Below are 15,064 nucleotides of genomic sequence, written 5' to 3' on the forward strand. Positions count from 1 at the left end.
TACTAACATTCTAGTTCCAGAGATTTTTAGTTTTAATTTTGAAAATCAGCTTTATCATAATAAAAAAAGAATTTCAAGGGACCTTGGACTGTAATAGTCATTAATAGTCATTGTCCCCCCAATAAAAGGAAAAGAGGAGACTCAATCTTTAATATGATAACATCTGCGTGATTCTTCAACACAGTAAGAACCATGCTAGGAGAAGTTTTTATAAGATTCTACTAAGTTCCATGGCTGTGATGCCTCCTGAGAAACATGTATGCAGGATAAGAAGCAACAGTTAAAACCAGACATGGAACAATGGACTGGTTCAAAATTGGGAAAGGAAAGGAGTATGTCAAAGCTGTATATTTTCACCCTGCTTATTTAACTTATATTCAGATTACATCAAATGAAATGCTGGGCTGAATGACTCGCAAGAATCAAGACTGCTGGGAGAAATATCAACAACTGCAGATAGCAGATAAAACCGTTTAATGGCAGAGAGAGAAGAGGAACAAAAGAGCCTCTTGTTGACAATGAAAGAGGAGAGTGAAAAGGTTGGCTTAAAACTCAGCATTCAGAAAACGAAGATCATGGCATCTGGTCCCATCACTTCATGGCAAATAGATGGGGAAACAATGGAAACAGTGACAGACTTTATTTTTTGGAGCTCCAAAATCACTGCAGATGGTGACTGCAGCCATGAAATTAAAAGAAATTGCTCCTTGGAAGAAAAGCTATGACCAACCTAGACAACATATTAAAAAGCAGAGACATTACTTTGACAACAAAGGTCCATCTAGTCAAAGCTGTGGTTTTTCCAGTAGTCATGTAAGGATGTGAGAGTTGGACTATACGGAAAACTGAGTGCGAAATAATGGTTGCTTTTGATCTGTGATGTTGGAGAAGGCCCTTGAGAGTCCTTTGGACTGCAAGGAGAACAAATCAGTCAATCATAAGGAAATCAGTCCTGAATATTCACTGGAAGGACTGATGTTGAAGCTGAAACTCTAATACTTTGGCCATCTGATGGGAAGAACTGACTCATTGGAAAAGACCCTGAGACTGGGAAAGACTGAGGGCAAGAGGAGAAAGGGGTGACAGAGGATGAGATGGTTGGATGGTATCACTGTCTCAAAGGACAAAGTTTCAGCAAACTCTGGGAGGTGGTGAAGGACAGGAAAGCCTGGCGTGCTGCAGTCCATGTGGTCGCAGACATGATTCAGCGACTGAACAAGAACAACACAGTTCCATTGAGCCAATTAGTTTTAAATACTCGCTTCTTTTTTTTTTTAAATTAATTTCATTTATTTAAACCAAGATCTTAGTAAGCGCACAGATTTTATTGATGGACTAGACACAGTATGTAAGACAAAGTTAAATGTTTTGCCTGAGAAATTACACGGTTAAGAGTTTCTAACAAATGAGATAGGGGAGGACTGCAGGTTTAGGGGCAACCCTACTGTACTGTATAGTAGTATATCTGAAGTATGACACATGGAACGTTTAAGTTTTTTTAAAGCCATCAAAGACTAGGATGTAGATGTGGCTGAAATTTGAGTATAACTGAGAGAACCTTAGACTACAGCAACCATGTTTATCATAAATACAAATTAACTCCATCTTTTAATTCTTACTAAGACAGTATCACTTCTCAGCTGCTTTTTCAGTTACTGTGACTCAGGCATTTGCCTCACAAATATTCAAATCTGTGCCACTGCAAAATTAGATCTCCGAAAGTTCTTCCCACGATAACCATATTCCTCTTGCCTGAAATGTCCTTGGTATTCCTTGAAGCCCCCTATGCCATTAAGTCTTGCTAACAACATCTTTCTAACAACAACAAAATCAATCAACCACTCCTATTCCTTCTGTTATTGTTTTTAACACACTAGAATTTACTTAACTGCTTACTGGCCAAATAGTTTGAAATGATAATCAGTAGGAAAAAATCTCAAATCAAGTTTTTATTGTCTCTTTAAAACATCACAACTGAGTCCATAGAACCATCTGCTATCTTGTTTCTGCAGCAGGATCACTGAGATCTTATTCATCAGCCTGCTGAACTGTTCCTTTTTCAGAAACATAGATACCATCCAAAAATTTTCTGATATCCTTGTTTTTAACTGTGGTGGCTTGCTGAATCAAAGCAGCTGAATTTGACACAAGTTCAATGTCATTTCCTTCAAGAATCAACTCATCTTTCTGGGCTTGAGATACTGAACAGGCAACCCCTGGCCTCATTCGAACCCTGCGTATATATTTTTCACCCAAAAAATTTCGAATTTCCACAAGAGAACCATTCTCCTGAATAACAACGTTGATGGGGAAGTGGGCATACACCGACCTCATCTTATAACGGAAACCCAGTGTAACACCCTTGATCATGTTCTGTACGTGACTACAGATTGTGCGAACAGTGGCCAGTTCCTTTCTGTTTCCCCACCATTTGTCAACACGGAGCCTCTTCTTTTTCTTTCCAAGGAGACTGAGTTCTACATTGATGTGATTGAAGTCCCTCCGCAGGGTGCCTCTGGGGCCCTTCACAATAACTGTCCGTCCCTTCAAGTTAATGTCGACATTTTCTGGGATGTCGACAGTCTGGTTGCTGAGAATGGTCTTCATTCTCGCAGTAGATGCGGCAAAGAGCTAAATACTCGCTTCTTGAAAGACACAGTCTTTGATGAATTCCTAAGGAATGTCATGCTTTATGGGACAATTTAAACCTTAACTGATTCCTAGCATCTTCTCCAAAGTTCATTGGTGGGTGTCCTAGAGAAAAGCCTCAACTAGATCTTAGAGCTCTTTAACTACTTTGTGGGCACTTCTGCTCTTTCAGAGGACAGAAGTTCTACCCTCCAGGCAGTAAGGCTTCATGTGAGATCTTCCAGTTTTGCACACCCAAGCAAGGATGGCTTCATTTACTCACTATGTGTTCAGAGGCCTAACACAACTTCCTTGAGTTAGTTTACTCATTTGTAAAAACAGTACCAACATCCAGGAAAAGTTTTTAGAATAATAGTGGCCTAGAGAAGTATTCAGTAATTGTTAGCTTTTATTTTAAGAATAGATTAAGGAAAAGTTGATTTGTAAGAATGAACCCAGATTAGAATTATAGAAATGTGGAGATTATCTATAAATATAATGGTCATTATTGGGACATTTACAAGGACTGAATGTGTGATAGGGCTTAGTGATCTGATAGACCTGAAATTCTAGAAATTAATATATAATGAGAAGTTTGTATCTAATCAAGTTGCAAAAACATTTAAAATTCTAAGTGTAAAGAATGTCTTCATTCTTAGGTAGATTAATTCCAATGTCCTTTTTATACCCTTTCAGCTCAGTCGCTCAGTCATGTCTGACTTTTTGGGACCCCACGGACTGCAGTACACCAGGCTTCCCTGTCCATCACCAACTCCCAGAGCTTGCTCAAACTCATGTCCATCGAATTGGTGATTACAAATAAACTGAACAAGTCAAGACAAAGGTAAAAACCAAAGTATTATAATCCTCAACTTTTAAGACTATTAATATATATATTTTTTGTATATTTATTTGTAGTAGTTATATTTTTAGTTATTTTTAGCCTATATAAAATTTAATAAAAATTCTCAAAATATTATGCATTGTGATAATTTTGTAAATGTTTTCTACCTTTCTATATTTGCACTGTTTGTTTTCCCAAATGACCTCAATTTGTCAACACTAAAGAAAAACATTAAAAAGAAAATCTTTTCCTGGGTAACATTCTTGTTAATATAGCACAATAAAAATGAATATTATGTATCATAGGAATGTGACTTGCTGCTATTAGAAATCACATTAATTTTATTAAGTGACAACAAAAAGAAGCAAATGAATAACTGGTACACAATATTTTTGCCATGTAATCAAATGTTTCAACATTATCAGATAAAATTTGACATAATCTTGACTTTATCACATTTTATATTCTAATATAATCAGTGCAGCTTTCAGAAGTGAGCAAAAACTGTCTTTCTGTTCCTATACCTTGTATCATATCAATAAGCTGGTTCTGGAGAGAAACTGTTAGATTGCTTTCTCATTCTCTCTTCAGAAGGGAATGATTTTGGCCTGAGTGTTATGTTCCATGATCTTGAATAAATGTTTAGTAATTTTTTCAACATTATTAAAACAACTTCAATTATCGACTGCTGGTTTGGTCTGCAAACGTCAACATTATGGTGATGAACTAGTTAAAGTTATGGTTCAGCTTTGCAATAAACCACCAAGAGATCAAAAATACACATTTCTGGGAGCTGCTGCATAGTCCACCCTCCTAAAATTCAACAGAGGCCTGACTTGTGGGAGCACAGCATGTTCACATAGAATACTGAATATGCAATAGGACATCCTCCACTTCTAATTTCATAAATAAACATATGAGCCAAACCCTAACCTGCAGATGTCAAGAAAAGGAATACAGAGAGAAAAATTCTTAAAAACCAAAATTCTTATTCTTAGAACTATATATTTTTCTTTTCACAAATACTCTATAGACTCTCTTTACATAAATGTATTTTTTCAAAGACTGTAATATGTATTGCTACATCAACATCCTAAACATTCTACCAAAACAGTATTAGAACACTATAGTGAAAACATGTTCAAAGTCAAACATCACATTAAATCTATACTGCAAACATTTTTTTGTTTTTGTTTTTGCTTGCCTGGCATCTCTCTAAAGCACCACTCCCTTCCAATTCTGAATCTGTCTTTCTAGTTTGGTAACCTCATACCTGAATCCAGAGGAAGTGTATGGGAATTCTAGATCCAAGTAGTAGTAACCACAATGAATAATTCAGACTGAGCCAGTCAGAATGAATCCTCATCAAAGGCTGGGGTTATGAAAGAATCTAAAGTAGTAGGATATATTAATACTACGCTGCCCAAGAATAAAGCCCACCAAGAAGCACACAGTGCGGGCCACTGGAGAAACAGAAACTGAATCCTGTATCATTATTTGAAGCCCAAGATCCATCACTAACCACATTCAAATAACCTCTGAAATTTTTTTAGTCATATAAGAAAATAATTCTTTTTTGTTTTAAGGGGCCATGAATTAGTCTCTAAGTAACTTCAGGCTTTCAAGGAAAAACATCTTCATTAATACAATCCATTACTCTAGCAATTCAAAGGAAAAATCCTTATATTTAATATGGGTGAGATTGTAATAAATCTTATTTTTCCAATACATGAGGGGACTGTAAATCATTGGTTAATTACAAAGTTTTATATGACTTCAAAATATTAAGGTTTTAGGTTTCATTTAACTATAAAACAATAGATAAGTACATAATTATGGCAATATATCATGAAAAATTTAAATATTATGTAAAAAAGAAAAATTATGAGATAATATTAAGTGACAGAATTAAAAAAAGCATTATACTTATTATAATAATTGTGTCCAGTCATTTCAGTTGTGTCCAACTTTTTGTGACCTCATGGACTATATATGGCCTGCCAAGCTCCTCTATCCATGGGATTTCCCAGGCAAGATTATAGGTGTGGGTTGCTATTTCCTCCTTCAAGGGATCTTCCTGATCCAGGGATTGAACCCATGTCTCCTGCATTGGCAGCCGAATTCTTTACCACTGAGCGTTATAATAATTACAGCTATGTAAAGTGGTATGTACATGGAGACAAGCAACTCTCAACCCTGGGTGCATGTCAGAATTTCCTGAGAAATGTTAAAAATGTAAAATATGCTGATGCCTCAGAATTTCTGATTTAATTAGTCTGGGGTAGAGCCTAAATATTGGTATTTTCCTAAAGTTCTGCCCTAGATGATTCTGATGGGCAACCATTACCAGAAACTTTAGGGAAGAAAAAATAAAAAAACAATAAGCGCACTCAAAATAAGTCAAGAAATATTTCATTTTTATACATTCACTTATTCACAAATTGAAATATTCATATACTCATTGGTCCTTCTTTGTGTAGGCATTTCTCATCCATGGTTAAAACAAAGCAGTTCAAGTTTTGATAGTTTTTCTTGTAGTTCAAACAAAACAGTAGCTTAATCATGCCCTGGAATAGGACAGAGAAGAAAAGGAGGATTTGAAGGAATATTTTCAGGTATGAATTCATATATATACCAAAATCTAGAATATCCTGTACTCTTATTTTAGTCATTTTAATGATTCTATTACATTTGCAACTTAAATTGTTTTCAGTAGGCAATTTATAGTGTGTGTCCTATATACACATGGATTACCTCCTACCTCACTCTTTTGTTGGACTCTTCCCCTCTAAATGTTGGAGAAACCCAGGGTTCAGGCCTCAACTCTACACCCACACCCACACCCACACAGCCTAGCTTATCTATGCAAATATAACTGTGGCTGTCAACTGTCTCTAGGCCTGACCTCTTTCCTGAACTGCAGATATTCAATTGCCTCCTCAAAATCTCCACTTGAATGCCTAATAAACATTTTAACTTATACCAAAATGAAACTCTTCGTTTTTGCACCCAAAACTGATTCTCTTCCAATGCTCCCCTTCTCAGTTCAGTTCGGCTGCTCAGTTGTGTCCAACCCTTTGCAACTCCATGGACTGCAGCACACCAGGCTTCTCGGTCCATCACCAACTCCCAGAGCTTGCTCAAACTCATGTCCGTTGAATCAGTGATGCAATCCAACAATCTCATCCTCTGTCATGCCTTCAGTCTTTCCCAGAATCAGGGTCTTTTTCAAGGAGTCAGTTCTTTGCATCAGGTAGTCAAAGTATCGGAGCTTCAGCTTCAGCATCAGTCCTTGCAATGAATATTCAGGACTGATTTTCTTTAGGATTGACTGGATGGATCTCCTTGCAGCCCAAGGGACTCTCAAGAGCCTTCTCCAACACCACAGTTCAAAAGCATAAATTCCTCAGCACTCAGCTTTCTTTATGGTCCAACTCTCACATCCATACATGACTACTGGAAAAATCATAGCTTTGACTAGACAGACCTTTATAATACATTGTCTAGGTTTATCATAGCTTTTCTTCCAAGGAGCAAGCGTCTTTTAATTTCATGGCTGCAGTCACCATCTGCAGTGATTTTGTTTGGTGCTCCCCTTCTCACCACTGATCTAACTATCTGAACCAACCCTCAGATCAACAACCCCCAGTATTCCTTGATTCTCAGTCTCAAGCCACGTCCAATGCAGCCAGTCCCTTTCGCTATACTTATATCTTGGGCTTGACTCATATCCTATCAATTTTAATTTATTCTAAGTCATCAGGATCTAATAGCCATTTTGCTTTAATTCTTACCTGAGTAAATTAGGTCAATCATTTCTTTCCCTAGCTTATAAGCTTCTAATAGCTTTCTATCACAAAATAAAACTAATGTCTTTACCCCTGTTAACCAGGCTTTGAGTGATCTGGGATCTAACTCCCTGACTTTCTTTCTCTTGCTCTCTCATGACTCACTGAGCCCCAGGCTCACAAGCTGCTTATTGTTCCTCACAGGTATAAAACCTGTCCTAACCCTAGGGCTTTTCTCTGGATTCTCTTTCCTGAATTTCTTTGACCCCAGGTCTCTGCATAATTCATCCCTTTGTACTTCCCTCCAGAGTCTGTCAAAGTTCACCTCCTCAGAAAGGCCTTCCCTGAAAACCTATCCAAAAGATTCCTCATCATCCACATTGCTCTCTATCCCTTTAATTTTCCTTCACAGCACTTCTCACTATCTGAAGTTACACATGTATCTGCTATTGTCTGTGCTCCACAGTCTCCATGAAATCAGGAACTGTAAGAGTTTTACTCACTGCTATATCCCCAAACTTTAAAACAGACCCTGGCAAATAGTAGGTAGTCAATAAATGTCTGTGGAACTACTGAATCAATCAATGGGGAAACAGTATATCAGTGAAATACATATATTTGTATCTTTAGAGCAGTTTTAGGTTCACAATGATATTGAGGAAAAGATATAGAGATTTCCCACATACCTCCACCCCCTACTCACACACAGTTTTCCCCACTAAAGTCCACAGTATGTATTAGGGTTCAAGCTTGGTTTTATATGTTTTATGGTAGGGCTGCTGCTGCTAAGTCACTTCAGTCATGTCTGACTCTGTGCGACCCCATAGACTGCAGCCCACCAGGCTCCCCCGTCCCCAGGATTCTCCAGGCAAGAACACTGGAGTGGGTTGCTATTTCCTTCTCCAATGCATGAAAGCAAAAAGTGAAAGGGAAGTCACTCAGTTGTGTCTGACTCTTAGTAACCCCATGGACTACAGCCCACCAGGCTCCTCAATCCATGGGATTTTCCAGGCAAGAGTACTAGGAAGGATTAATTTGGTGGTATTCTTTGGCCAGCTTGAAAGCAATCTTCCTCAACTCTCACTACCATTTCTCCTAATTTTGGCGACTCAATCACTAGTTCGGGCCACTTTAATAGTTTTCTAATTCACCTTCCTGCCTCTATTGTGACCTCCTGGAACCCATCGTCCACAAAGAAAAGTATACATATGATTGCTATCTCTAAATAAAATCTTTCCCAAGTCCCCAGAGCCACACGACACTGTTATTTGTACTCTCCTGCCCTGCTGGAGACATAGATCTGCTAAGTCTTCTATGACTGAAGAGGGCATACATATGGTTTAGGTGCCCTCCTTTACATTCTCTGTCACAGCATTTATTGTACCTCCCAAAGAATAATATAAGAGAATTCAAAAGAAACTTAAGACACAGAAGGTTATTCAAGATTGTTGCAATCTTGGTTAAGAGCAGTACTGCAACACTGGTTAAGAGCACAGACCACAGAATTAGATTGTTTCTGTTTTAGAACTAGACTATTTGGGTCAAAATCCTGTATGCCTCTTACTATTTGTATGACCTTGGCAAGTAATTTAACCTTTTGGTTTTCAGTTTCCTTATCTGTAAAATGAAGATTATAATACCTAGATCTCACAAACTTATGATTAAAAGACTTGATAAATGTGAAATATTCAGAACAACTCTTGACCCACTGAGACTATATATGTTAGTGGTTATTTTATATTATTACTGATATAATAATATAGGGAAAAGCCTCAGCCTTCCATTTATTTCTGTGTTTTGACAGAGTTATCCAATAAATTTTCAGTTAAGTTTGCATTCCTCTTCAATGTTTCCTACATAAGTCTGAGTTTCAAATGCTTCTTTTACTCTTCCATTGGATGGTTATGGAAGTAAGAGCAACAAACAAGGAAATTATGTTATTTAACCTGGAAAAGGTCAGTTTTCATTCCAATCCCTAAGAAAGGCAATGCCAAAGAATGCTCAAACTACCACACAATTGCACTCATCTCACACACTAGCAAAGGAATGCTCAAAATTCTCCAAGCCAGGCTTCAGCAATACGTGAACTGTGAACTTCCAGATGTTCAAGCTGGTCTTAGAAAAGGCAAAGGAACCAAAGATCAAATTGCCAGCATCTGTTGGATCATTAAAAAAGCAAGCGAGTTCCAGAAAAATATCTATTTTTACTTTATTGACTATGCCAAAGCCTTTGACTGTGTGGATCACAACAAACTGTGGAAGATTCTGAAAGAAATTGGAATACCAGACCACCTGACTTGCATTGTGAGAAACCTGTATGCAGGTCAAGAAGCAACAGTTAGAACTGGACATGGAACAACAGACTGGTTCCAAATAGGAAAAGGAGTACATCAAGGCTATGTATTGTTACCCTGCTTACTTAACTTATATGCAGAGTACATCATGAGAAACTCTAGGCTGGAAGAAGCAGAAGCTGGAATCAAGATTGCCAGGAGAAATATTAATAACCTCAGATATGCAGATGACACCACCCTTATGGCAGAAAGTGAAGAGGAACTAAAAAGCCTGTTGATGAAAGCGAAAGAGGAGAGTGAAAAAGTTGGCTTAAAGCACAACATTCAGAAAACTAAGATCATGGCATCCGGTCCCATCACTTCATGGCAAATAGGTGGGGAAACAGTGGAAACAGTGGCTGACTTTATTTCGGGGGGCTCCAAAATCACTGCAGATGGTGATTGCAGCCATGAAATTAAAAGACACTTACTCCTTGGAAGGAAAGTTATGACCAACCTAGACAGCATATTAAAAAGCAGAGACATTACTTTGCCAACAAAGGTCCATCTAGTCAAGGCTATGGTTTTTCAGATGTGAGAGTCGGTCTATAAAGAAAGCTGAATGCCAAAGAATTAATGCTTTTGAACTGTGGTGTTGGAGAAGACTCTTGAGAGTCCCTTGGACTGCAAGGAGATCCAACCAGTCCATCCTAAAGGAGATCAGTCCCGGGTGTTCATTGGAAGGAATGATGTTGAAGCTGAAACTCCAATACTTTGGCCACCTGATGCAAAGAGCTGACTCATTTGAAAAGACCCTGATGCTGGGAAAGATTGAGGGCAGGAGGAGAAGGGGACAACAGAGGATGAGATGGTTGGATGGCATCACTGACTCAATGGACATGAGTTTGGGTAAATTCCAGGAGTTGGTGATGGACAGGGAGGCCTGGCGTGCTGCGGTTCATGGGGTCACAAAGAGTCGGACATGACTGAGCAACTGATCTAATCTGAACCTTGGAAATTCCAGTTTTAATTGTGACTCATTTATTTTCTGGTCCTAAATTGTGCATGAATGCTAAATCACTTCAGTCGCGTCCAACTCTTTGTGACCCTATGAGCTGTAGCCCACCAGGCTCCTCTATACATGGAATTTCTCAAGCAAGAATACTGGAATAGGTTGCCATTTCCTCCTCCAGGGGATTTTCCTGACCCAAGGATCAAACCTGTGTCTTCTGTATTGGCAGGGGGATTCTTTACCACTGAGCACCAGGGAAGCCCATTAATTTGTTAGGGCTGCTGTAATTTAGTATCTGTGGCTCATACAACAGAACTTATTTTCTGACAATTCTAGAGGCTAGAATTCTGAGATCAAGAGTTGGTTTCTTCTGAGACCTCTCTTCTTGGCTTGTAGATGGCTATCTTTTTTCTGTGTCTTCACATGGTTTTCCTTCTGAACCTGTGTGTCTGAATTTCCTGTCTCTTATAATAATATTGCAGAAGGCAATTGCACCCCAATCCAGTACTCTTGCCTGGAAAATCCCATGGATGGAGGAGCCTGGTGGGCTACAGTCCATGGGGTCGCTAAGAGTCGGACACAACTGAGGGACTTCACTTTCACTTTTCACTTTCATGCATTGGAGAAGGAAATGGCAACCCACTCCAACCCACTTCTTGCCTGGAGAATCCCAGGGACGGGGGAGCCTGGTGGGCTGCCATCTATGGGGTCGCACAGAGTCAGACACGACTGAGGTGACTTAGCAGCAGCAGCAGCAGCATAATAATATCAGTCAAATTACGTTAAGGCCCACCCAAATGACCTCACTTTAACTTAATTACCTTTTTAAAGACCTTATCTTCAAATAAAGTAACATTGTGAGGTACTGGGAGTTAAGACTTAAACATGTGAATTTGTGGGAACACAATTCAGCCTCTAACAATGCCACACCACTAATTTCTAACTACTTTTCTGTAGAGCTGACATAAATTATTGATACCTAAATATATGAACCCTATTATAATTATGAGTCATAGTCTAATGAATCAGCAATTTTGGAAAAAGACAATTATTTATACCTAAATCTGTGTTAGAGAGGTCTTCCTCAAATTAAATATAGCAGAATCCCAAGTTATAGCTTAACTATGATGATAAAAAATAGAATAGATAAGTGAGTGAATTCTTTATAATGATCTTTCTATTCCACATAGAGAAATGTTATTTCTTTTAAAAAGAGTTCATTTGCAAGCTCTCAGTAAAGATGTGGCCAAATGCCAAAACACAAACAAAAAATTAGAGTGAAATGAATATTTTATTTTAAAAGTTCTTTTAAATGGCAGTAACTTCAAATTAATAAAATTTGAAAATGCAGTACAAAAATTTGATGGTCCTAAGGACATCAATTCAAATTTAAGGTATTCATTAGTTTAATAAAATTTCAATTTTTGTAAAAAATTAACATCATTATTTTATAAACCCTAAATCAGGATTTTCATCTTGCTATTATCATCTACCAAACTGCAGGTGGACTGGTCCTTGAATCTATTTCCATATCAGTGCACACCTGGGAAATAATAGAACACAAGTAACTATTAAAATGTTAAGGGTTATATATTTTACTTCTAGATTCCAACCAAATTTTTTATTTTACTATTTAATTTTTTAATGTAAATGTTTGGAGGAAAAAAATAATGAATCAAAGAAGGTATTATAATCTTTGGAACAGGATTTATCCGGGGTTAAATGAATTTGTTTAGGAGCTATATCCTCAATAAGTTATTGGGTAGGAAATCACTTTATAATAAAAACAGACTGAAGTACCACCTGCTCTGCTAATATATCATTTGTCCTATAACATTAAAGGACAAAGATCATCTGTTATGCATTTTCTTGTTTTAGTGATTAATAAAAGATATAAAAATGAGATTTTCCTAACCACTTTACTCTCTGCCACTACAAAAAATTAATTGATAAAAGTCCGTAATTTTTAAAGCAGAGTGACTCTGATATGATGCAAAGTTTTAAGAACAAAAATTTCTGAACAAAACTTTCAAATGTAAGAATTACTGAGGTACAGTTTAATCTGTTCGCAACTAATAGCCAAAGAGATGAATTCTGAAGGCCCAGGTCTGAGTTATTCATAAAATGCCTTGTTTAATGTTTCTTTAATGAAATCAAATTGTTAAGATAATGAAAATAAAGAGAAAGGTCAAGTCACGGAGGATAAGCCACTTAACCTTATATCTTATTACATATAACAGCATAGAGTAGAAACCAATCTTCATAAATTGAATTTATTTCATATGCCTAATGCTTATGAATAAATCATCTTCAGTTAATTAAATAATGTGTGCTGCTTTTCTAAAAACCCTACTATCAGTTGTTGGAGTCAGTTTGTTTTTTCCAGATTTGATATATATCTACTGGGGCACTCCCTGTGGAGTCCAAGCGGTGTGTTGTACACACCAGATATTAAGTGAATACGAGAAGTTGAGAAACAATGGGAGAGGGAGAAACTAATTAAGACGCCATCAGTAAAACAGCTCAAGATGATACTCTCAACTCTGTAAACTAGGCTAAAATGACATTTCATTTCTCACAAAAGAAATCAACAGGTAATGTCACTGTGCTGTATAACTCCCTCCCACACATTCCATTTTTCCAGAAATCTAATTCAGATGCTGTACTTGTACATATGTGAGTGGACACATATGCTCATAAACACTCAATAAAAAGCCCCATTTATTTGTCTTTTGCTCCAGATTTTTTTTTCTATTTCTGAAATACAATTCTCCCCAAGTTTTCAAATTCTAAAATATATTTGAAAAGAGAGAATACAGAGCAGTATTTCCCATTGTCTTTTAACATCATGCTTTGGCACATTTAAAGAGCATCCTTATCCTTATGGAATTTTGCTGATTTTCACCTAAGAAGTACATAATGAATTTGAGGCTTTCTTTTATTCAAGATTCATTCCTTATTCATCTGAAGCCAAATGAGGATGGTTCAAGCCTATTTTTGGTTTAACTAAAGTAAATCAAAAGGAAAAGGTAAGCATTTATTTTTTCGATATAAAACTTATCCCACTTATTGTTTTCTACACAATAGGACCTTTGAAGTTAGAATGCTCTATTCCTTTTTTTCTCTACTAAAGACAATCCATCAGAAGGCAGGTGAAAGAATAAGAAGGACTAATCTTGAATATACTCTGCTTTGTAAAGAAAACAAAGTAGTCATTCCTCAAACATTCATAAGATAATTCCTCAAACATTCATAAGATAATTAGGACTGGTAAATAATTACATATGGTACATTAATGTATTGCAACCTTTCAGTGGGGAATCCTATTCAGATTTTTTTAAAGAAAGATTCTCCTGTGTATATTCAGTTAAAGAAATAGCCCCCGCTATTCCTTTTTCAGACTTGTTTTTTAAAACTTCTAAAAACAATTATACTTAGGCAAAAAAGAAAAAAAAAAAAAGACCAAGTAAATATAGTCAGTTGCATTCCCTGTATTGGAGACTGCAACATTTATCTATCTCATTGTCATATTTTAGGTGTCTACCATTTGCACAACAATCTTTCAAAATTACCTGACTTTGACACCAATTATGTAAAAATCTGAAATGCTTGAATGAACTGAATTCTTAAGATTAATATTTTATAAGTTACTTCTTGTTACTCTTTCCAGTCTAAAGCATAGCTGACTGATGCTCTGCTCTAATTAAAACACTCCACATAGTTTGACTCAACGGAGGAAAAAAATGAAAAGCTTCCTTCAATAAAATGTCTCAGTCACATTTACCAAGGTATTGGATTTAAAAAAAAAAAAAGACATATTTTTTGACTCTAGTTAAGGAAGCACTTTTGTTAATAATGGTTAAGCACTCAAATTTTCATTTCATAGAAGTTTGTGCTTTTACCATTTATAATCAGAAACTTCTGCACTGAAATAATTGTTGCAAACTAACATCAACCTCCCTAATTATACAGCAAAATAAATTCTAAAAAATATAAAGGCCTGCTAATAAATGCAAAAGATGTCTCTAAGCAGTGAAGCAACTTTAAACAAAGAGCCAGTCTAGGGGCACCTTGCCTGAGTGAATATGAGACAGACATTATTCTTCAATGAGAATAGGGACACCAATGGACAGTCTAACAAACTAATGAGGGAATAAAAGCATATCAGATTAATGTGTCTGCTAGTGAGTAAACAAACACAATTTGCTGAGCAATGTTTATTAGACTGCATTCTCCTTTCTCTCCTTCACAGCCATACGACAATAGGTGATTGTTTTGTATTTGCAAAGCAGACATAACTTCTGGAAAAATATTCTAGCCACAATTTTAACCATGATTATTTGAATAAGAGTTCTATGAGTGTGGAAAAGTTTCTTGGGAAAAAATAATTAGACAGTTGCCTTCCTGCACAAGTGAGGTGTATGCTTCAGAAGCTATGTTAAAGTTCAGATTATTCACTTATAAATTAGTGTATAAGTAAAATTTACTGATTCACCTTTTTTTTTTTTTTTTTTGCTAT

At 36.7% G+C, this 15,064-nt stretch overlaps 1 protein-coding gene across 1 annotated transcript; it reads right to left on the reverse strand.

The window, feature by feature from the left end:
* Positions 1 to 1,929: 1,929 nt before the first annotated feature.
* LOC129644012 (60S ribosomal protein L9) lies at positions 1,930 to 2,635 on the reverse strand. Its single transcript, XM_055569292.1, has one exon. The coding sequence runs from the start codon at positions 2,605 to 2,607 to the stop codon at positions 2,029 to 2,031; it is 579 nt and encodes a 192-aa protein (XP_055425267.1). The 5' UTR covers positions 2,608 to 2,635; the 3' UTR covers positions 1,930 to 2,028.
* Between the last annotated feature and the right edge of the window lie 12,429 nt (positions 2,636 to 15,064).

Source organism: Bubalus kerabau, chromosome 2 (genome assembly GCF_029407905.1).
Source record: "Bubalus kerabau isolate K-KA32 ecotype Philippines breed swamp buffalo chromosome 2, PCC_UOA_SB_1v2, whole genome shotgun sequence".
Classification (NCBI taxonomy): domain Eukaryota; kingdom Metazoa; phylum Chordata; class Mammalia; order Artiodactyla; family Bovidae; genus Bubalus; species Bubalus kerabau.

Bases quoted from the DNA above. Each gene is read 5' to 3' on its own strand.
- LOC129644012 (XM_055569292.1), bottom strand. From the start codon at position 2,607: ATGAAGACCATTCTCAGCAACCAGACTGTCGACATCCCAGAAAATGTC.